A 22,417-nucleotide genomic window follows, 5' to 3' on the forward strand; every position below is an offset into this window, starting at 1 on the left:
GCTCCTTAGTCTCACCAAGGCTTGGGCATTCAGTGTCTCCATGGCTCAGGTGATCTGACCTGCGTCATTCCTTTATGTTTGCTCAGGTAAGCCAGAGTTGTTTCTGTTGCTTGCAGGCAGTGAGCCTAACCTGCAACAACCATGAAAACCAACAAATAAGACACGTTTGGGTGAAGGTGCCTATGGGGCACTTTTAAAAAAATACCTTGAGCTTGGTCAGACTCAGCTAATCCAGGGCCTTATTCATCAGATGATTAAGCTGAGAGAGTCAAGGACTTTTTCCAAGGTTTCAAATCAGAAGCCAGGCCTTCTGACACTTTCCACCACCTTGCAAAACAGTTACAGTCTCCTCTGGTTGGTTTGCTGGGGCACACAGGCGGGCAACTGATGCAAAATGCTACTTCAAAGACCCCTTCAATCAATTAATCAATGATTATTTATTGCAAGGCACTGTGCTAGGCACTATGGAGAGTACATGGAAGATAAGACCAAAGTCCCTGCCCTCAAGGAGCTTACAATCTAGTTGGGAAGACAAGGCATACATACAAGGAAAATTAAGTAACAATACAGGAGTTGAGTTAAAATGCAAGAAAACAGTACAAGAGACTTCCAAAAGTAGTACCTGATTAAATTACTAAGTGAGGGGTATTGACAGGGCTTGCAGCTCATTCAGAGGAAGGAGGTCAGCGAGGGTTGGAAGGCTTCACAGACAAGCTGGGGCTGGAGCTACCCTAGAACAGTCAAGATCGGGGATTAAAGAAGAGTGGGGGTATTTCAAGAAGGGGCAGCCAGATGCCCAAAAGGCACAGAGGTGAGACCAAAAGCAAGTGGTGTTTGGTGGCCAGTGAGGGCTCTGTGTGGCTGGGTATGGACTTAAGTTGTTATCAGATTAACAAGGGCCTCAGGTTTAGATTTTATCCTTTTAGCAATGGGGTTGGAAGAAACCTTAAAACAACAGATATCCTTAGATTAAGTGTAGAAAAGACTGAGTTAATCCAGAGGATCTACTCACGTTTGATCTTCAGGAGATTTATTTGTGGATTTTTGACCCTCTCTACTTCCAAAGAGGACCTGCAATGGTGTTTTCTCTGGGTCTTCTAGGTAGGGATCGTGGCCAGAGACTTTTGAGTCCCTCTAGGATCTTAAATTATAACTAGCACAAGGGTGAGTGAACAGATTCCCTGACAGGCAGGCAGGAAAAATGCTCCCAAAAGACAAGTATCTTTACAAATGACAGAATATTTATTAACAATACCTTTAAAAAAAGATTACATATGCTAGATCACTGGTAAATATCATTAACACTGGGGTTGGGAACTAGCTGGGGTGTTATTTTTTTTTTCATTCATTTTATTATTTTGTTGATTTTTTTGTGTGTGTGATTTTAAATTTTGTCTTATTTCAACATAGAAGTTAACCATATCAAACTAAGAAAGGAACACAGTTTGAAATACTGACAATATATTTTTTCCCAGTTACCACCCTAGTTTTTACACAAGTGGAATCCTGATTATGACTTTATTGGATAAATATAGCTAGAAGGTTGAAAAGTTAACTTATACTCTTTGTAAGCAAAAATGACAAATTACAGGCAAAATTTGAGCTCTCTGAGAAAGAAGAAAAGGTGCAGTGTGTTTACAAGTGAAAATTTTTATAGAAAATTTCATTGCATTTTATTTGCACTGTTCCACTAGTGTCAACTTACAAAACCTCCCCCGTTATAACAAATAGTTCTTTTCATAAGAATACGGTTTTGTTGATATTGTCATTTTCCAATGTGTGATTTTAAGACGTAGAAGATAAAGCTTATAAAGCAACAAGGCTACCTACTGCAAAACAGGAGAATCATCGAGATACCATACAGTTGTACTAAAGATCTCTTATAGAGTCATGAAAAAAATTCTTTGTGGCAACTATTTGCTGAAATAGGAGAAATCTGCCAGACTCCTTACATAATTCTGATTTAAAAGAAGGGCTCTATCATTAAAGAGATACACATATTATCTATAAGAGATTTTGTAAAGAAGTTATGAATCCATTGACAGAGAATTACTCTTTTCTTTGTTAAATGTACATTCAAAACAGATACATTTAAAGATAGTAAAATTATTCTTTATCCTTTGAAAGACGTGGTTGACTATAGTAACTTTTGGTCTACGTTACTACAGGATATGTAACTTCCAGTGTCATGGCTAAGATAATGCTACTACAAAGACAAGGCTAACTTAGTCGAGGGAAAAGAAAGTCTTACCGTACGATGCTAAATTCAGGGGTGGGAGTACTGCTCAAGGTACCTCTCGGGCAGTTAGTTTAGGTTTTGAGATTGCGGCCATTCCTGAAATCATCTCAAGTTGTGTGGAACAACAAAATTCACAACAGGGCTGGAAAACATATTGTACAATGGCTAAACGACTTGGTTCAGTGCATCAGACATCCCGTGCGTCATTCCTACACAGCGGCCTTGAGTCACAGACCAATCCTTCAGCTGCGCTGCGTCTAGACCCTTGCAGAACCATACAAGGGATCTGCGATGTATTGACCAGGGTGAGTTTCCAACTCTGTCTTTAAAGGAAATACTTTCAAAAATAATCACATGATTGTGTTGCCCATAGCATTTTACAGCAGAGGAAAAAAATTAATATCTACATTTCATGTTAACTTTAAAAAATCCTATAAAACACTAAATATATAATAAAAAATATGCATATAAGGACATATGTAAACTGCTTTGGTAACATCATATTACAGATGTCTTCAGTGCATTGCAGAGTTTCCAAAGAAACTTCAGACAAAGCTAGATTTGCTTTGAGGAAGTACTGTAGAATGCCATTCCTAAAGAAGCAAAAAACATTTTTTTTTCCAGTAATAAGATGTACTTGAACAACAATATTACTTAGTACTGGGCGTCTTCAAAACAACTAGCTAAATGTTGCTTATATTATAAAGAGAAAGTCCTTCGGAGAATTGTTGTCATAAACTGGACCTTGCTGTGAGGGAGATCATGATGGTACTGATGGCCGACAGCGTGCATGCATTTGAAGTGGACGGCCCGGCTCCTCTTGCATAGGCATCTGCAGAGAGAAGACATTCACTCAGTATCCACTCACCCTGGCAACAAAGGGAGGCAGGACATAGGGCTCTTGGAAATGGAAGAACTGTCTCAAGTCTATTGGAAATGACCATCTCTCTCTCTCTCTTTTTTTTTTTATTTTTAGCCTTTTTCTTTTGGGGGTATAGCCAATTTTAAACTTTTTCTTTTATACTGGGGTATAGCCAATTATGGGCTTTCCAGGTGGCACTAGTGGCAAAGAAGTCACCTGCCGATGTAAGAGACATGGGTCCGATCCCTGGGTTGGGAAGATCCCCTGGAGGAGGGCATGGCAACCCACTCCAGTATTCTTGCCTGGAGAATCCCACGGATAGAGGAGCCTGGCGGGCTACAGTCTATGGACTCACAAAGAGCCGGACACAACCGAAGCGACTAAGCCCAAGCCAATTAACAATACTGTGATAGTTTCCAGTGAACGATGAAGGGACTCAGCCATACATACAGATGTGTCCATCCTCCCCCAAACTCCCCTCCCATCCAGGCTGCCACATAACATTGATCCCTGTGCTAGACAGTGGACCTTGCTGGTTATCTATTTTAAATACAGCAGTGTATACAGGCAACCATAAATTTGTTCTCTGAGTCTGTGAGTCTCTTTCTGTTTTCTAAGTAAGCTCACTTGTATCAAGACCAACTCTTGTTGACTGTTTTAGTCTCTGTTCTATGACGCCCTAGCTATGAACTTGGGAGCAGGTGGTAGACATCTCTGGACCTCTATTTAAGCATTTGTTAAGGGAGGGTGTCCACATCTAACATGAGAAGAAACTTCAAAATAACTGCAAACACTACAGATAAATACTAGGATATCAATGATGCAGCAAAATAAACATTGATGTTCTCTTTCGAATTCAAGCTTTGTGCTGGGCACAGAGCCATATGACAATTCCTACAAAAACCCTGAGAGCCTCTGGTATGGTTATTACACAATTTAACAGATAAGGAAACTGGGGCCCAGAAAAGGAAGATAAGTCTAAGATTATCCACTTAGTAAAGACCTGAATTGGGATTCCAACACATATATATCTAAATATACCTATTTTTTCCCAACAAAATAATTTTTTAAAAACTTTTCCTTATATGTCTTATATTGTTTTCACAGTAAGAAGTTACCAACCGTCATTTGAGTTTTATCAAGATTGTAAGATCTCTAACCATCAAAATGGAAAATCTCTTGAGAAAGAGACCATGTTTTATTCATGGCTACAGCCTTATCATCTAATCATTATAACAATAAAATTGCTTCAAATATGTTTTTGTAATGAATTAAATCAAGAATTATCAATCTTAAAAAAACAGTTCTTGAAATGATAAGCAAGTATGAAGTCAGATTTTAAGAAGTGAGATAAATTAACCCCAAAACAAACTCCAATCTTGTGTTTTTTGTGGCCTGGAGATTACTTCCACATCTCACCATAAATTTGGTTCCTTTCAACAGAAGTTAGAGCCTCTTCTGAGATGTAGAAACCAATTCTCCCCAGTGTTTGCAAAGAAAAAAATGTGTTACTATTTGCATGCAAAAGAGGTGTAGTAAATATAAACCTCATCTGGAAGATGACAAATTACTCCTGAATCTGGAGCGTGTTCTTGGTGCAGCCTACATTTCCCACCAGAAGTCCTGTTCTATTCACTAGCAGTAACAAGTGCTTATTCAGAAGGGGGAAGTAACCAGTGAACATTTTCTTTTCTGATTTGAGGCATCCAAATTTGATAGATGCAGTTAAAACTGGTGGAGTGGATACTTTACTGTAAGTGGATACAGCAAGGATACTAGACCCTTTCCTCATCCAACGAATAATAAAACGGATACTGAACAAAGGGACTGATGCTCAGGACTCTGTAGCAAGGATTGTCCCTGATTTAAAATCTCCTATCTCCATCAATGACTTGAAAGTTCCTATCTCCAGCCTTCACTGAACCCCTTACCTCTTGACTAGTAAATCCAAAAGCCAATGAAAATCTACACTTAGATACCTAATGGCAATCTTCTTTGTTTTATTATTGTGGTAAGACACACTTAATGTAAAGGTTACCACTTTAACTATTTTAAGGTGTACAACTTCAGTGGCCTTAAGTTCAGTCCAATGTTGGGCAGCCAGGACCACGTCTAGTTCCAGAACCTTTTCATTATCTGAAATGGAAACCCAGTACCCCTTAAACCACAATGAACACCACTGGCCAGTCACTTTCAGTCACCGATCTGCCTCTATGGATTTTCCTATTTTGCCTTTAAAAAAAAATTCAAATAAAATCACACAACAAAAAATAATATGCTGTTGAGATAGTTGCAAACACAGTATTTGAAAAATAGATTGAATGTATTTGCCTAAAAAAAGAACACACACTTCAACAGTTTTGAAAACAAAGATATTCTTGACTATATGTAGACATGTGTGCTTATGTACATATATTACATACACAAGTTCAAAATAAACAGTTTCAAGCTCAAAATATTTTCAGCCAAAGACATTAAATTATATTGTATCACTAGAGACAGGCTTCTAGAGCAATTTAAAGAACTCATTTTTGCTTTTTCCTCCTAGGTCACACTTTTAACTTTCTAAGCTATAACGTGGGGGTTACTGTAGCTTTAAACCACCTGGGTCATATGGAAGATCCTGGGTGACTGATCTGTGGCCGCTTTAACCTGATTATTGATTGTCAAGTGATTAAATCCTTATTATGTAAGCCAAGACAAGTCAGACTGTCTTTTGCACAAAACTATCTGTGATCAGCAAATATCAGTTGTCTAAGGAAGGAGGATGTTATTGTCCATTTTTATCATGTCTTTTTTTTTTTCATGTTTAATTTCATCTGAGCTCTGGCTCACTGGGAGGCTTAAGCAATAAGGCAGACAGGGAGAAGGGAGGGGAAAAAAAAAGAGAGACAGGCATTCTTACTTGATATCTTTGGAATTCGAATCTGTTCACTGCTGCTGCCATCTCCTCCATCACTGAATGGCTTAATTTCTATTATATAATCTTCGTCAAAAGGCAAAGAAAGCTCCACCGATGTTTTGTTTGTTTCAATGACAGATGTGCTGCTTTGTCTGCTCCATCTGTACAGGACCTGCCAATATGGGAAGAACAGGTGTCACCTGCTGTCCTCACAAAGGCCCCCCAGGATGCGGCATTCTCTTGTTTCCACCTCTGGGCACCAGTGAAATGTGGGGATGCTGCAGTTGTCAGGCTGCCCACATGCATTTGGAAGGCTCATTTACAGCAAGGGGCATGTCTGCAGCCGCCATTTATTTCATCACGAGGAAAGAGTTGACAGACAGGCTCACGTGGCATGGTAGCAGGGCTGGCACGAGCCTAATAGCATGCTGTGTGACCTCACATAACCTCTGGAGGCTCAGTTAAAACACCTGCATAGGTGGCTATACAGAGCTCAGTTACATAGAAGCGTCTTTGGCATCAGAATAGATTTGGCTGCTGTGTGACCTCGGTCCACTTACTTTCCCGCTCTGAGCCTCAATGCCCTCATCTGTAAAATGGGGACAATAATACTGACTTTCCTGGGAAGTCTTCAAGATTGCACAGGATTCAATAAAATAAAGGACTCAAAGAAAGCATGTAAGACTGGTATCTATGAAGTCTTAAAGGAAACAAGAGATACAAAGATAACTTGGCAAAGGTTAGAAGCAAAAATCAGGCATGATAAACTATCATTATCAATCCTTTGGAAAGAGGACATTTCAGCACAGGAAGAGCGTCTCTAAAAGGCAAGGGCAGAAATCCCCCTTTTTTCCCTCCCATTGGGAACCCTTTTAAAGCTACATAGAAAAGGGAGGATGTTATAGGACAATTACTGTCACTCTTGAAATGTCTGTAGCTCCTATAGAGTCACTCACACATCTTTGTTTACCACTTTGGCTTCTGCTGGGCCAGAGTCTAGGCTGGTAGTTTACAGGATGAGATGGCTAACTAGCTCCTTGGAAAATACACTCACCACATGGCATTGCCTACCTTGGTCATCAACAATCCCTATTAGCGACTAAAGATAAAGGCCCAGAGAGGTGTACCTGCCTTTCTGGATATAACAATTGTGATGAGAACTGTCCCACAAATGTTTTCTGTTTACTCTGAGCCAGACACTCTACTGGCACAGCTATGCTTAATGGTGACAGCATCTGACAAGACAGGCGCTATTATTTGTGTCCACAGAGGAGGACACTGAGGCCCAGGGATATTGCAGAGCTGGTGAGTGACAAGATGAGGGTTTCTAAGCCCATGCTCTTCAACCACTATAACTCATCATTTCTCTTGATATTAAAAAAAAAAAAATAAGGCTGGGTGACATGAATGGTTCCAGGTCCTGGTTCTATGTTAGAAGCACTTAGGGAACCTGGAAAAATACCAATACTCTAGTCCAGTGATCTCCAATATTTTTGGCACCAGGACTGGTTTCATGGAAGACAGTTTTTCACAAATTAGGGGTGGAGGGAGGGTAGTTTCAGGATGATTCAAGTGTATTATATTTACTGTGCACTTTATTTCTATTATGGTTACATCAGCTCCACTTCAGATCATCAGGCATTAGAAAATGAGGTGCGGGAACCCTGCTATAGGCCACTGGTTCTCAACTAGGGTGGGGGGAGTGGAGGAGCAATTTTGTGCCCAGAGGGGGCATTTGGCAAATGTCTGCAGACATTTTTGGTTATCACAATGGCTGTTGCTAGTGTTGTGAGTGCCTGGGTCCTCGTATAATACAGAGGGCAGTCCCCACAACGGAGAGTCATCCACCTTGAAGTGGCATCTGCGAGGAGGCTGAGGAATTCTGCTCCAGCCACACCCCAGACCTCCCATGTCAGACTCCAGAGAAGAAGGGTCCAGGCCATGGTCTGTTTTTAAAAAGATCTTCAGATGTTCATTCAGGGAGTCATGAATGACATCAGGGTTCTCAAACCTAAGCTTGTATCAGAGTTGACTGGAGGGCCTCTTAAAGCATCTATCACTGGGCTCCACTTGAGTTTCTGATTTCATAGGTCTTAGTTGGGACTTGAAAAATCTGCATTTCTAACAAGTCCTCAGGTAATACCATTGCCTCTAGTCCGGGGGCCACACTTAGAGAACAATAAGACTAGCTCATCTTTCCCTAAGACCCACTGCTGCCACTGTTTAGTTGCTAAGTCCTGTCCAACTCTTGCGAACATGTGGACTGTAGCCTGCCAGGCTCCTCTGTCCATGGGCTTTACCAAGCAAGAATACTGAAGTGGGCTGCCATTTCCTTTTCCATGGGATCTTCCCAACCCAGGGATCAAACCCGGGTCACCTGCTTGACAGGTGAATTCTTTACGTCTGAGCCACCTGGAAAGCCCCCTGAAACCCACCATGAATTCTAATTTGCTGAGGTCAAAGACATAGGGTCACTCTACTATTGCAAGAAAACCCAAACACAAGAGAAATGCATCAAATTCCCTTAAAATGGTTTAGATCCCATTTGTTTCCTGGCATTTCATCACCTTTATTTATGTCTCTCTAATACAAGGTGGAAAACACAATTTCCTTAGGGTGGAAAGATTCATAAGCGTCCCTCTTCCTTCTCAGGAGTATCAGTTGTATCAAACTCAGCATCCACTCACTAATGATCAGGCTCAAATAAATCCTGAGGCGCATCCAGGACTGTCAGAGCATCTCATCACAGCCCTTCAGGAACATGGGCTGGCTGATGGGATGCAAGGGCACATCTGGCTTTGAGGAATAAATTGCTTCTTTGATTTACCTCTGGTCCTTGCCAGAGCACAGAGGATTCAACTAGTTTCAAATATAAATCCAAAAGAAACACTTACAGGAAAAAACAGCCCTTTTATCAGCACTGCTTACTAGTCGTGTAACGTTGGGGGCTGAGCTGCGTGCATCTGTGCTAAGTTGCTTCATTCATGTCCAACTCTTTGCAACCCATGGATGGTAGCCCACCAGGCTCCTCTGTCTTTGGGGATTCTCCAGGCAAGAATACTGGAGTGGGTTGCCTTCCTCCAGGGGATCTTCGGAACCCAGGGATCAAACCTGTGTCTCCTGTGGCTTCTGCATTGCAGGCTGATCCTTTACCACTGAGCCACTGGGGAAGCCCTGGGGGCTGTGGTGGAAGCTAAATAAAGGCCTGTAAAACCTTTATTTACACCACAATGAAGCTTATTTCAGCTAGAGTTCTGCTGATTGACCTTAGCCCAAGCTTAGTTCACCTGATTGACTTAAAGGCAGTGCTTACATTTCCTATAATCCACGGTGGAAGACAAAGAGAAAGAGTAAGTTCGTGGGAATAATGAAAATAGAATGAAACATTATTGAATGCTAATCATGAGTTTCAACATCATATACCTTGAGATAGGCACTATTAGTATTCTGATTTTCTTTTTTGGCCACTCTGCATGTAGGATCTTAGGATCTTAGTTACCTGACCAGGTATTGAACCTGCTCCCCCTGCACTGGAAGCGTGGAGTCTTAACTCCTGGATCATCATGGAAGTCCCTATTCTGATTTTAAAGATGAGGAGTCTGAGGCCTAGAGATGTTCAGCAATGTGCCCAAGGTCTTACAGCCAGTAAGTGGGGGACACAGGCAGGGTGGGTTCACAGCCTATATTCTTAACTGAGACCAGCTTGGCCACCACTGTGGACAAACAGCTTTCATTTTCTGGTCTCTGTTTCCATGAACACAAAACAAAGGAGGTTAGAGAGCAGAAAGCTCATGGCCCATAGGTCACATTTGGCTTGCACATTTTAACTATTTGGCCCTCGGTGGGTTTACTTTTTTTTAAAGTTAGATGTCACCATTTAAAAACCAAGAAACTATACATAATAAAATTTGGGGTTCTACTAAAACCTGGAAGATATGGCCGCATTGGTCTACATTCCTGTCTGGAAACAACTGGTTGGACCTTAGAAGTTACTACATTTTCTGGACCATCACAAAGTCTATAGGTACCATGGTCTCCAGCACGCCCTATTATGTCATGATGCTATGCGTCTACCTCAGGACCTTTGCACATCCTGGTCACTATTCTTGGAACACTCTCAGAGAGCTGCTTATCTCACTCCCTCCTTTTTTCATGGCTCAACTGAAATGTCACCTCTTGATACAGGCTTTCCCTGGGCTTTATTTAAAATAACATCTTTCCTATCTATCCACTGTCTATTCCCCTCACTCTGAGTTATTTCTCTTGGTAGTACTTTATTGATCTATTTGTTTACTTCTGGCAGGCAAATCGGAGAAGGCAATAGCACCCCACTCCAGTACTCTTGCCTGGAAAATCCCATGGATGGAGGAGCCTGGTGGGCTGCAGTCCATGGGGTCGCTAAGAGTCGGACACGACTGAGCGACTTCACTTTGACTTTTCACTTTCATGGCATTGGAGAAGGAAATGGCAACCCACTCCAGCGTTCTTGCCTGGAGAATCCCAGGGATGGAGGAGCCTGGTGGGCTGCCGTCTATGGGGTCACACAGAGTCAGACACGACTGAAGTGACTTAGCAGGCAGGCAAATAACTGAAGGGCTAAAAGGCGGGACTCTGGATCCATACTGCCTGTATTCCGAGTTCAGGTCTTCAATATACTGTGTTAATAACACTGTATCATGTACTTGGGTGTTGCTAAGAGAGTAGATCTCAATGTTCTCACCACAAACAAGAAATGGTAATTAAGTGATGGGATGGAGGCCTTAGCAAATGCTATGGTGGTGATCATATCACAATATATAAATGTATCAAATCAACACAATTTTACACAATATTTACACAATATTATATGTCAATCATGTCTCAATAAATTAGTGAAAAAAATACGAGCTATAGGAATAAGGCAAGTTACTAAACTCTGTGCCATGAGTTATTTATCCATAAAACTGAGGCTAATAACTGCACCTGCTTCATGGGTTATTACAAAGTTAGAAAGAATTAGACCAGTTCTTGGCACGTTGTCTCATTGGAAAAGACTCTGATGCTGGGAGGGATTGGGGACAGGAGGAGAAGGGGACGACAGAGGATGAGATGGCTGGTGGCATCACTGACTCAATGGACATGAGTCTGAGTGAACTCCGGGAGTTGGTGATGGACAGGGAGGCCTGGTGTGCTGCGATTCATGGGGTCGCAAAGAGTCGGACATGACTGAGCGACTGATCTGATCTGGCACATTTATTGACGATATTTTATTGAAAGAATTAAGCCACCTTAATCCATTTACATAACCTGCCTGGCTCTGTTTACTTTGTGATACTGAAACCAGACACACTCTCTTTTTAGTTTAAGTGTCATAAAGTAGCTCGACAATTTGTGCTGAAAGAGTACTTGGGGCCTTAAACTTCCTAAAGTCGACTTCTTTTGTGGACTGTTTACCCAAGCAGAAAACCCACAGACCTAGACAATTTAGGTAGAAAAACACAGATACACACAGATATGCACCAATGTATAATTTTTATAGAACTATATATCCTGAACGCTGACACTGTGCGTGTAGCGTTTCAATATCTATAACCAGGTATGCTGAGATCCCTTGGGATCTAAATGAGGATGCGTAGGGAGTCTGGTTCCTCCAGTCCCAGCTCTAAAGAGAAGGGAAGGAAATGAATCGAATGGGAAGTCAAGAAGAAGTCAGAAAGGCCCTTTTCCACCTTGTTACTCCTTCACCGCCAGCACCTGAAGCATTTCAAACCTCATACCCACCTATTAGTGATGCTCCCTAAGGCATGAGATTCCCACCCTCGGGCGCCACTAGATATTCCATAGATACAATTTGGCTCTACAAAGCACAATGAATCAACATGAAGGCCTAAATCCATGGTTCTCCTTGTGCTATCTTTTTATTATTTCCTGAGATTGTCCATTCCTCAATTTCAGGATAGGTCTCTGTATCTTAAATTGTAATGTCTTTTTTGTTTCCTTTTTTTATTTTAAATTAAGTCTGTGGTTGAACTCTTGTGATGAATATATGAAATAAATACATACTGGGTTGTTCTACCAAAAAAAAAAAAAAAAGTTTATATCATCTGATCTGCTGCTCACATCTGCAAAGGTTCCATGCTATCCGGCTGTAATTTGTTCCAATGTTTTCTTCTAGTTCTACAGGAGTAAAAATTTCCCCAAATACTGTGGAAAGCCCCAGTTCTTTTCTGGGAGGTGAACACTTCCTTGCCAGCCTTGTGCTGCTTGATTCCCGCACACCTGCCTGATTCTGTGCTGCACGGGGACCCTTCTAGATGTCTGTAAAAGTGTCTGTTGAATTAAAAAAAAAAAAAAAAAAAAATATATATATATATATATATATATATATATATGAAGGGCCTCCTTGGAAAAGTGCTAATAAGACAAGTTCATATGAGTTTTGGAGACAGGGCTGGAAGACAAAGAAGTAGCAACTAAATGATACTCATTTTTCAATTCTTCTTCTAAAAATGCCTATAATCTTTTAGACTCGGTTCACTGAAGCAGACTTCAGCTTGTGTATACATCTCTGCCCTGTGGAAGCTGATGGCACTCCAAGTCCTTTTACTCAACAGCCTTCGGTTTTTGCATTTGTAAAATGAAGGGCTTTGGCTGGATGATCTCCGGGATTTCCTGCCCAGCTAACATTTTGCTTGGTTCCCTGAAATTCTTTAGGCAGCTCCCTGCCGTTCAATTTTATTTCAGCACCGGTTTCAACATGCGGTTTAAAAGCTAGTAAAAGCTTCTCTCATGGAACTCATGCCCCTCCTCAGGGAGTGCTAAAGCTTTGGGATTTTTATTATGTTTTCTCTCTCCTGTTCTACTAGCTGACACTGGAAGCCAGGAGGAAGACTTTCTGTCACCTGTACTTTTTTCCTTCTTTCCTTTGGTTTGGTTAAATTAATTCAGGCCAATCACATCTGCATCTCTTTCATGCCGTGTTCAAAGTCCCGGCAGTGTCAGCGTGGGTCAGAGAACTGTGAGAACCGTCTTCACTCTTGCCTTCTTTCTTTGCTTCGTTTCAGTCCTTTCTCTTTCATCTTCCAGCCTCCTAAACCCCATGCCTCTCTCAAGTTGGATAAAACTAGTCGGATGAACTCTTTCCAATTATTTCACACTAAGAGACTAATGATTTAGGAGTTCAGGAGATGAGGGCTCCCTTCTCACACCACTGTGGAGAACGCATCCTCGGCTGGAGAAATTCAGCCGGGGACCATTCAGGCTACGTGCTCATGAGGCCCACTGTCTGAGGATTCACAGTAAGTCATCAGCCAATTACAGTTACCCAAGAGGATGGAAAGTACTTTTAAAAATCCGACAAATCGTGAGAGCTCTGGCCACCAGGGAAGGCTTCTCATCTCAGACCTGATTAAGGATGCAGATGTAGAAGGGGGCAGTCCCAAGGAGAAGGACTAGAGCCGTAAAGGCTTGGGGGAAATGAAGACACTGGCAGATTTCTCCTTTAGCAAAAGAGAAATGCAGTCCCAGAGAGGTTACGTGATTTACCTAAAGTCACATAGTGACTAGAGGATCAAGACGTGGTTGTTTTTGCTCTAGTCTGTCAGACCCTTCTAGAAAGTTTACTTTTAAAAAGGGATCCAGTGGAAGGTTGTAGATCAGTTCTTAGGGACTATTTCCCTGCTGCAGAATATAAATCACCGTGGCGCATGCACAAAGGAAAACGGTCCATAGGAGGGAAGGTTTCCGAATCCTCTAATCACACCACTCAAGGCTAACTGTGTCAACTCCCAGCCCTGGCTTCACAACGAGTGCCTGACAGCACTGTCAGTGTGCTGCTCGCCACAGCTCCGGACGAAAATGCCACAAAATAGCAGCATACAGGCCTGATGCATCCTGCCGACTAGTTCTGTTCAGCCTGTGTTGCCTCAAATGTTCTTTAAAAGTGAAACAAAACAGGATACTTAAAATGCCTTTTAATTTTAATGACTGCGGCACCACAGCTACAATCAATTTCCTTTTCTAGTTTATTAAAGTCAGGCCAACATTTATAGGATCAGGTAAATGAATTTCCTAAAAAATTCTTGTGTATATGTGTACATCCGAATCCATATACACATGCATGTATATGGGCTTCCCTGGTGGCTCAGTGGTAAAGAATCCACCTGCCAAGCAGGAGATGCGGGTTCAATCCCTGGGTCAGGAAGATCCCCTGGAGAAGGAAATGGCAACCCACTCCAGTATTCTTCCTGGGAAATCCCATAGACAGAGAAACCTGGGGAGCTACAGTCCAGAGGGTCGCAAAGAGTTGGACATGACTTGGTGACTAAACAACATCAACAATATCTCCATAACAAAAAGGACATGACCAAAAATAATTAACCATTACTAACACTGAGAAGTTACTACTGTTGATTAAAAATGTGATCAAGACAAGAACAAAACAAAACTGACTTTGGAGATATTAAAAATGTGGATCTTCATGATTTTTTTATAGACCCAAACACAGGGTCTTTAACCGCTTCCGATTAACTCTGCCTGAGACTGAAGTTTAGGCGATTCTCTCAATCCTGGTCAGTTGTCAGGGACCATTTATAAAACTCAGACCAAACCACTTTGGGGCAGAGATGCAGAAATGAGTCTGTGAGAGCATCATCTGCGAAAGTGAGGACAGATTCACGAGAACAGCGTGCCCCCATTAACAGCAAGAGTATAGGTGCCTTAGCAAAAAAAGAAATTACCCACTTTGTATCCTTTTACTTCTGACTCATTATCCAGGGCCTTCACTTGATCCCAATTGAGGATAATTTTGGAGTCCGATGAATTCCATATGATGTTTCCGGGGGGTTGACTTGGCGCTATAAAAAAAAATTAAGATATACGAAGTCACAGATTATTAAGTCTCAATGGATTCTGAGGAATATCTCCTTCCTAGAATTCGAGAGTGGAGGCAATTTAACGGGCTATTGCACTAATATGTGTCTTCAAGGTCACTAAAATCTGACGAGATACAGCGCTGCAAATGGAAAAAGATTCAGTTGGTCGCCTAACATTTATAGCTAAAAGAAGTAGCCCTTCCCAGTGAGGAGAAAACATTTATCTTTCTGTCCTCCAGAGCAATGAATTTTGCATGGTATTCGGGAAGGTTCAGTTAAAATGCTAAGGTAAATCTGAATCTCCATAATGATACCAATTAGTATGCAAATGATCACTGGGAGGTAGGGATGGGCAATGAACTTGGAATATGTTTGATGAATCCCTGAAATATTTCTGAGCAAGAATATTCTTACGTGGCTTTCTGGTTGTCACGTTGACTGTTGCACTGGCGGGGCCTGTCCCAGCAGAATTATATGCCTTGACAGCTAAATGATACAGGGCACTGCCTTTTAAGTTGGTGATTTTTGTTGACGTCTGATTTCCTATTGTTCGTATTTTTCGAGCATTCTCTTCTTTGTCATCATGTCTCCAATATTTAACCTGAGATAACACAAAGGAAGACCTTGGATGTCATACCTATTGGGGATACCTCCAATGTGATTTTTTTTTCATACAAGATTCTTATGACAGTGTTAATTTTCTATATAGCAAGTCATAAGCAGAGCCTTCAGAACCAAGACCTTTGTGTGCACTGAGAAATAACTGGCAATAAAAAAAAGGCCCCCTCTTTGTTCTGAGCTTCAGAGTGAGATGGGAAATTGCTACAACCACTGTTGCTATTTCTCCCTCCCTGACCCCCACCTCGTTTTGAGGCCAAGTGATCCTGGGTGTATCAGAAATCAAAGCTCAACTTGCCAACCATCTTATGTATTCTCAGACCTGCATGTGTTTGGACAGAGGTCTCTGTAATTCAGAAAGGAGGAAGCTCACAGCAGAATGCTCAGTGCCTTCATCCGTGCTCCTCTAGAAGCCACTGTCTTCTAAAACAAATGTCTCTACATGGAACTCGAGGTCTTTTTTCCATCTGTGTGTGTGTGGAAAGATCTCACTGAGGGGTACAGACCCTTACCCAGAACCAAGGCACCCATCTCTTGCTTACCTCATACCCTTGTATCCGACCTCTATTCTTCTCCATAGGGGAGGCCCAGAAAACTTCAATGTCTGTTGCAGAAAGACTTCTGGCAAAGATGCTGGCTGGTGGTTTGGTGGGTTCTGCAGATGAGTGTGGAAAAATTTACAACTCTATCAGCTATATTCAAATAAGGTTCTGGATACTGGCATCATAGATGCAAAGAATCCATTATTGTAGACTAATCTTTACTGATCATGACCCAAACATTCACTTCACAGAGGACCCAGGATTAATGGCTGGGAGGGGGTGGTGATGGAGACGGTGCTGAAGAGAGCTGTTCAAAGTCTTTGGCTTCTGAATTTAGGGTTAAGTGAAAAAGACTCTGACGCTGGGAGGGATTGGGGGCAGGAGGAGAAGGGGATGACAGAGGATGAGATGGCTGGTGGCATCACTGACTCGATGGACATGAGTCTGAGTGAACTCCGGGAGTTGGTGATGGACAGGGAGGCCTGGTGTGCTGCAATTCATGGGGTCGCAAAGAGTCAGACACAACTGAGCGACTGAACTAAACTGAACCGAACTGGAAGGGAAATAAACCAGGAAACTGAAGTTTAAGAGCCAAGTTCTCCTAGCCAGCAATTTATTTAATACATCCTTCTTAATTAGCATTTGTCATAGGTGAGAGTTCCACTCGCTGTTATGAAAATGAGAGAGACAGAAAACAGGAGAATGAACTGACTTGACTAAGTTACAGGAGGGCTGGGTGACAGTTCAGTTCTGCACCGCCAGCTGTATGTCTTGGACAAGGCGTTTATGCTTTCTGGGCCTTAGCATCCTTAGTTGCAAAGGAGAGTCTAGACCAAGTCTGTCCCCCACATTTCAGTTCTTTTTGCCAGATTTCTGCCAGAGCTATGTACCATTTTTATGTGAAGGTTTTCCTGTCAGTGGTCTTTCTTAAGGAAAAGCTTAGGCATATTGGGAGCTGTAACTTCATGAAATTCTGGTTTTGATTTGATGGCTGTAAATTTTCGGATGCAATTTAAACCAATATATAACTATCAGATATTTTTAAAGGTTCACCTAGAACCATTAACAGTAACTTGTGTGCTCCTTCTGAAATCCACATTATGTTCCAGCACATGCTGGAGGTGGAGGCCACTAAGGTTGTGTCTATTTATAACAATGTATTATTCTATCTGCGTGTTAATTCACTCAGTATTTATTAGGGGTCTGTGTGGCATACATGTTCAGACACTGGTGACACAAAGGTGAAAAAATAAATATCTGGCCCTCAGGAAATACACCTTAGTGAGAATATAAAACTGTAACTCAAAATTTATAATACATCGAGATGAGAATTATAACAGAGGGATGTTACGGTACAAGGACAAAGAGAAGCGACTCAGTCAGCTGGCCTCGGGAAATGAGAGGAGGCCTTAGTTGTTCAAGTTGAATTTTGAAAGATAACTGTGAAATCACAAAGTGGGCAAGGCGGAGAACATTAAAAGAAGGTGAAGCATATGCTAGGGACTCAAGGTTCTTTGGATAACTGCAAATCCTCTGGCTATGGTTGGAGCATGGATCGTGCAGGGAAATGAAGCAGAAAAGAGAGGTGAGGGTGAGATCATGGAGAACTGCTGAGTCTAAGGGGCTGCCTTCTCTTTCTGTACAGAACGGACTGCATCTTCACTTACTCCAAATCAATGACTCAACTTGCAACTGTTTTAATATGGTCTCATTCCGAATATCAGCTTTGAAACAATGAAGGCGAACGCCGATGGAAATGAAGACCATTATGCAAGGCATTCTAAGAGCAATGCTAGCACTGAGGCAGTACAAATAAATGAGAACCCCTCAACGTGCTAACACCATGGGTGACAGTGAGAACAATCACATTGCTTCGTGACTCTCTACTTAATAACAGAATAATTTTTGAGTATACTATGACATATGAAAAGTGGTAAGAGGAAATGCAAATTATATTTTAGTGTTCACCTAAAGCTACAAAATATAATTCTGTTGAAAGTAATATTACATATAAATGGAAGATCTTCTATAGTGCTTGTGATTTTGGTCCTTAGCAATGGAATTAATAGTGGATATCCATTTGTTTCTATATATCATGGAGTTGCTATCTTTCTAAGAGATTGGTGGAAGACAATGAAATGTATTTTTCATACTACACTTTTCTCAAGTCAGGATATGCCTTCAATTTATGGGTAGTGCTAAATTGACGGCACATCCTGAAATCAACATCTAGGGCTTCCCTTGTGGTCCAGTGGTTAGGAATCCACCTTACAATACAGGGGGACACTGGTTTGATCCCTGGTCCCGGAAGATCCTACATGTGGGGTGTGTCGGGGGGTAACTTAGCCAGAGCACCACAACTACTGAGTTTGTGCTCTGGAGCCCACCAGCCACAATTACTGAGCCTAGGAGCAGCAACTACTGAAGCCCTTGCACCCTAGAGCCCATGCTCAGCAAGAGGAGAAGCCCACACACCTGCAGTGAGAAGCCCGCACACCACAGCTAGAGAGTAGCCCCTGTTCTCTGAACCTAGAAAGACCGCGTGTAATGACGAAGACCAGAGCAGCCATAAATAAATAAACATATGAATAAAATCAATCTTAAAACTGAAGAAGCATCATACCTTCTTCTGCAGAATATACCACCGTGGTGGGACTGAAAGGGCCCTCTCCTTTATTGTTGAAGACACCCACTTTAACCTCAAAAGGAGAGAAGGGACGCACGCTCTCATTCCTGAACACGTATCTGGAGGCGTCAGCGGAGGCCAGCACCGTCAGCATCCAGATCATTTTGCCGTAGGGTCGGAAGGCCACCACGTAACCAAAGCCTCTGCCGTTCTGTAACTCCTCAGGGACCGTCTGTGAAAGAAGGGAGGTGGTCTTCAGAGACTGCAGTAGCTTGATTCAAACGCCACATTGTCTTATTCCACCACCACCCACACCCCCATCTTGCCTCCATCCTATCTCATCATGGGTTTTGTGGAGAGTCTTCAGTTTGGGACTTGCCAACAGTCTAGCTTTGATATTCAGAGGGGACTGCAGCAGGAGTTTAAAAAAGTCACCGTAAACCTGCAGTGGAGAGCCTGGCTTCCTGATGTGGGAGACCAACTCTGAGATTGTTGGAAATGACGGTGGGAGACACTGGACAGTTGATCTAAAACCCAACATTTCCAACATGTACCATCCAACATGATTCTTCCTCCAGCGTCACACAGATACTCAATGAAGCAGCTCTCATCAAAGAAGTGAGGATCATCTTGCTCAGCCCAAATCTTCCCTCTCAGCTCAGAAGTGCTGACCGGGAAAGGGTGAGTGGTTTATCTTACTGCTGGGGCTTTGGTTAAATGACAGATTTGAACTTCCGGGCTTGTTGTCTAGAATCCTTCAGAAACATTTAGAACTTTTGCTGAGACTCTGACTTCCTCTCTCAAAATCAATTTTCAATAAATGAGTGACTAATAAACCTCTACGTTTTTTAAAAAATAACCTTACACAAGAGGGCTCCAGCAGCAAAGTCACCAGGAAATTGTGTTAGCACACAGAGTCTAATGTGCACAATTGGCCTTGAAGTATTCAGGAAAAAAAGAAAAAAACTGGTTTTCTCTAAGCCAGACTTCTTTTATGTATAATATTACATACACTTTTTTCTTGTGTTGTCTTCCCTTTCATGATTGTTTTTTTCTGTGATGAACTGCATTAAAACTTAACTCCATAATCGATGGGCAAACAACATCTCTTCCTGCTGACCATTAACATTGTGAAAGGGAGTGTCTGCACTCAAATGGATTTTAGTTGTTAAAAACAGAGGAGGAAACTTCCTAGATGTGTTTAACACAGAATAAAATGATAAGATAGCCTGGACTAATGTGTGTTGCTGTTGTTTCATGATTCATTTACCTCCCAGGTTATAACCAGTTCAGATTTGCTGCCTCCACCACCACTGACGTTAGCTGGGGTGACTTCGGGGACTGTTGAGGAGACAAAAACAAGTCATGTCAGGTGACCAAGGCCAGGAGGGCCACGACGGTGTCGGGCTGAGGTGACCCGCTCTAACAAATACTCAGATGTGCATGGCTTTGTTTTCTGAGGTCAGAAATGGTATGATCAAGGGGTCTAAAGCATCAGTTCACAGAAATGAAATATACCAAGGAAATCGCTATTCCATAGCGACCTATTTCCCATTCAGCAAGGCACATCTATTATCGGACAAGACTGAACAATGGTTCAGCTCCACCCTTAGAGGCCGAGGTTCAGGGGGATGAGAAAAGGACCGAGGTTCTGGTTCTAATGCTTGGGTAGGCATTTATTAACCACGTGGCAATACACGAAGGAGAGACGATACACACTCTGCCCAGGCAGAGTTTACAGTCTAGTCGAGGGGGCAGGAGCACACGCAGGATGATTACAGAGCGATGTCGACAGCCAACAACAGAGCCGCACAGACAGAACGGAGGCGCGCGGCAGCCTTCGGCAGCGCGGCTGCTCAGAGCAGGGCTGGGCTAATGGCTTCTCAGAGCAACGTGAGTTGTGAGCTGGGTGTTGAAGGAAGTGGTGGACAGAGGTTGACCTCTGGCTCACTGTGCTTAAACTCTTTGATCCCCAGTTTTCTCTGTAAAAGAGGGGAAATTTGGCTAGCTTTGTCCTCAGGACTGCTGAGAGGAATTAATTAAATTATGATTTCACAGTGGGGGAGGAAGCATGGGGATTATTGGCTTATCATCACGTAAGTGAACAGCTCCAGACAGAATCTGAAAATGTCTGGCTGGGGTAGAGATGTGGTGCCTGGGTATGTCCCCTTAGATAAAGACAGTGAAACAGATCTAGATGGATTTGTGTCCAAGAGTAGGGTCAGAGGCCCCATTTGCTCTGGGGCTTTGCTCTTTCTTCAACAAACTGAGGATGAGATGGTCAGATAGCATCACTGACTCAAGGGACATGAGTTTGGGCAACCTCCAGGAGATGGCGAAGGACAGGGGAGACTGCTGTGCGGCAGTTCATGGGGTCACAAAGAGTCAGACACGACTGAGCGACTGAACAACAATAACAACGACAAACACTGGTCTCATCACGGTTGGGACCTTCACAGAGATCCACACCTAGGCCTTCCACGCCATGTGAGACAAAGACAAGGAATGCTGATGAATTCATACTCTTCTCTCCCTGCGTTCACCCAAGCTGTGTATGCAGAAGTTCCTACTGAACTGTTGATCGGGCTTGCATGAATTAGCAGGAAGGAAATGGCAACCCACTCCAGTATCCTTGCCTGGAAAACCCCATGGCCAGAGGAACCTGGTGGGCTGCAGTCCACAGAGTTGCAAAGAGTCAGGCATGACGTGGCTAACACTTTCATTTCTCAACCTTAGCTTTTGCGAAGGGTTTATGCCCTAAGGACAATCGGACTGGACATTTCTGAAGAACTTAATCTTTGTCACTTGAGATTCCTGTGAGTTGACAGCATTTGAACTGTGGTTGTGCCTTTAAAACAATAATAATCCTGGTAGGAAAGTCTTGGTGACAAAGGAACCAAGGAAGAAAGACATGGCATTTGAGGGAACTAAGACAGGTGTCTCACCCTGGACCAGGGAACCCAGTGAAGAGTGAGACTATAACTCTGGATTGAAACTCAGTGCTGGGACTCACAGAAAGAGAGAGAGAAAGAACAAACCAGTGGTTACCAGTGGGGACAGGAGTAGGGGAGGGATGTTGTAAGGGTAGGAAGTATGGGGTACAAATCATTAGGTACAAAATAAGGTACAAGGATACTCATAAAACATAGGGAATATAGCCAATAGTTAATAATAAGTATAAATGGAGTGTAACCTTTAAAAATTGTGACTCACCAAACTGTACACCTCTAACTTGTATAATATTGTACATCAAATATACTTCAACAAAAATAAATAAATAAAAACAACAATAGAAAGGATACTCCCTGCTGGTTAATAAGCTGAGCATCTACTGGCCTCATTTCTGATGACTGCAGTCATTGTAGGGAAGGATGTTTAACATTGAAGCTCCTTAGGGCTGAAGAACAGGGTGATTAAACGCCTCTCCCTAAGGAGCAGGAGTTGCTGTATTCGGGGTGCTACTCACGGGCCTCTTCTGTCCTCCGCTTCTCAGAGGGCCGGCTGGGCTCCCCAATCCCAATCACGTTGGCTGCAACTGTGCGGAATTCATACTCGACCCAGGGGTTCAGACCCACCACGGTGGCTGTGAATGTCTTCCCATCGATGAGTTCTGGGACTGAAAGACATCGAAAGAAAGTGAAATAGTTGATTTTAATACTTGTCCCACTTTAAGAAAAAGTATTGGTGACTGTGATTCAAAGTTGTATGTAATAAAATACTGATTAAAAGGCATTCAAAATTATATGCCATAAACTTTAGTTATTACAAGGTTAAAA

General features: G+C 42.4%; 1 protein-coding gene across 3 annotated transcripts in view; it reads right to left on the reverse strand.

Moving 5' to 3' along the window:
* Positions 1 to 418: 418 nt before the first annotated feature.
* The window catches only part of CNTN4 (contactin 4), a 1,026,926-nt gene continuing 1,004,927 nt past the window's right edge, over positions 419 to 22,417 (reverse strand). For all 3 annotated transcript variants that reach the window (XM_061396381.1, XM_061396379.1, XM_061396380.1), the window contains 8 exons: positions 22,108 to 22,257; positions 19,912 to 19,982; positions 18,639 to 18,873; positions 16,016 to 16,128; positions 15,270 to 15,456; positions 14,725 to 14,837; positions 6,007 to 6,175; positions 419 to 3,071 (listed from right to left, as the gene is read on the reverse strand). In XM_061396381.1, coding sequence (XP_061252365.1) covers positions 2,971 to 3,071; positions 6,007 to 6,175; positions 14,725 to 14,837; positions 15,270 to 15,456; positions 16,016 to 16,128; positions 18,639 to 18,873; positions 19,912 to 19,982; positions 22,108 to 22,257 — 1,139 coding nt within the window. In that variant the 3' untranslated portion in view covers positions 419 to 2,970. The remainder of the gene's footprint in view (positions 3,072 to 6,006; positions 6,176 to 14,724; positions 14,838 to 15,269; positions 15,457 to 16,015; positions 16,129 to 18,638; positions 18,874 to 19,911; positions 19,983 to 22,107; positions 22,258 to 22,417) is intronic.

The sequence above is a fragment of the Bos javanicus genome, chromosome 22 (genome assembly GCF_032452875.1).
Source record: "Bos javanicus breed banteng chromosome 22, ARS-OSU_banteng_1.0, whole genome shotgun sequence".
Taxonomy (NCBI): Eukaryota; Metazoa; Chordata; class Mammalia; order Artiodactyla; family Bovidae; genus Bos; species Bos javanicus.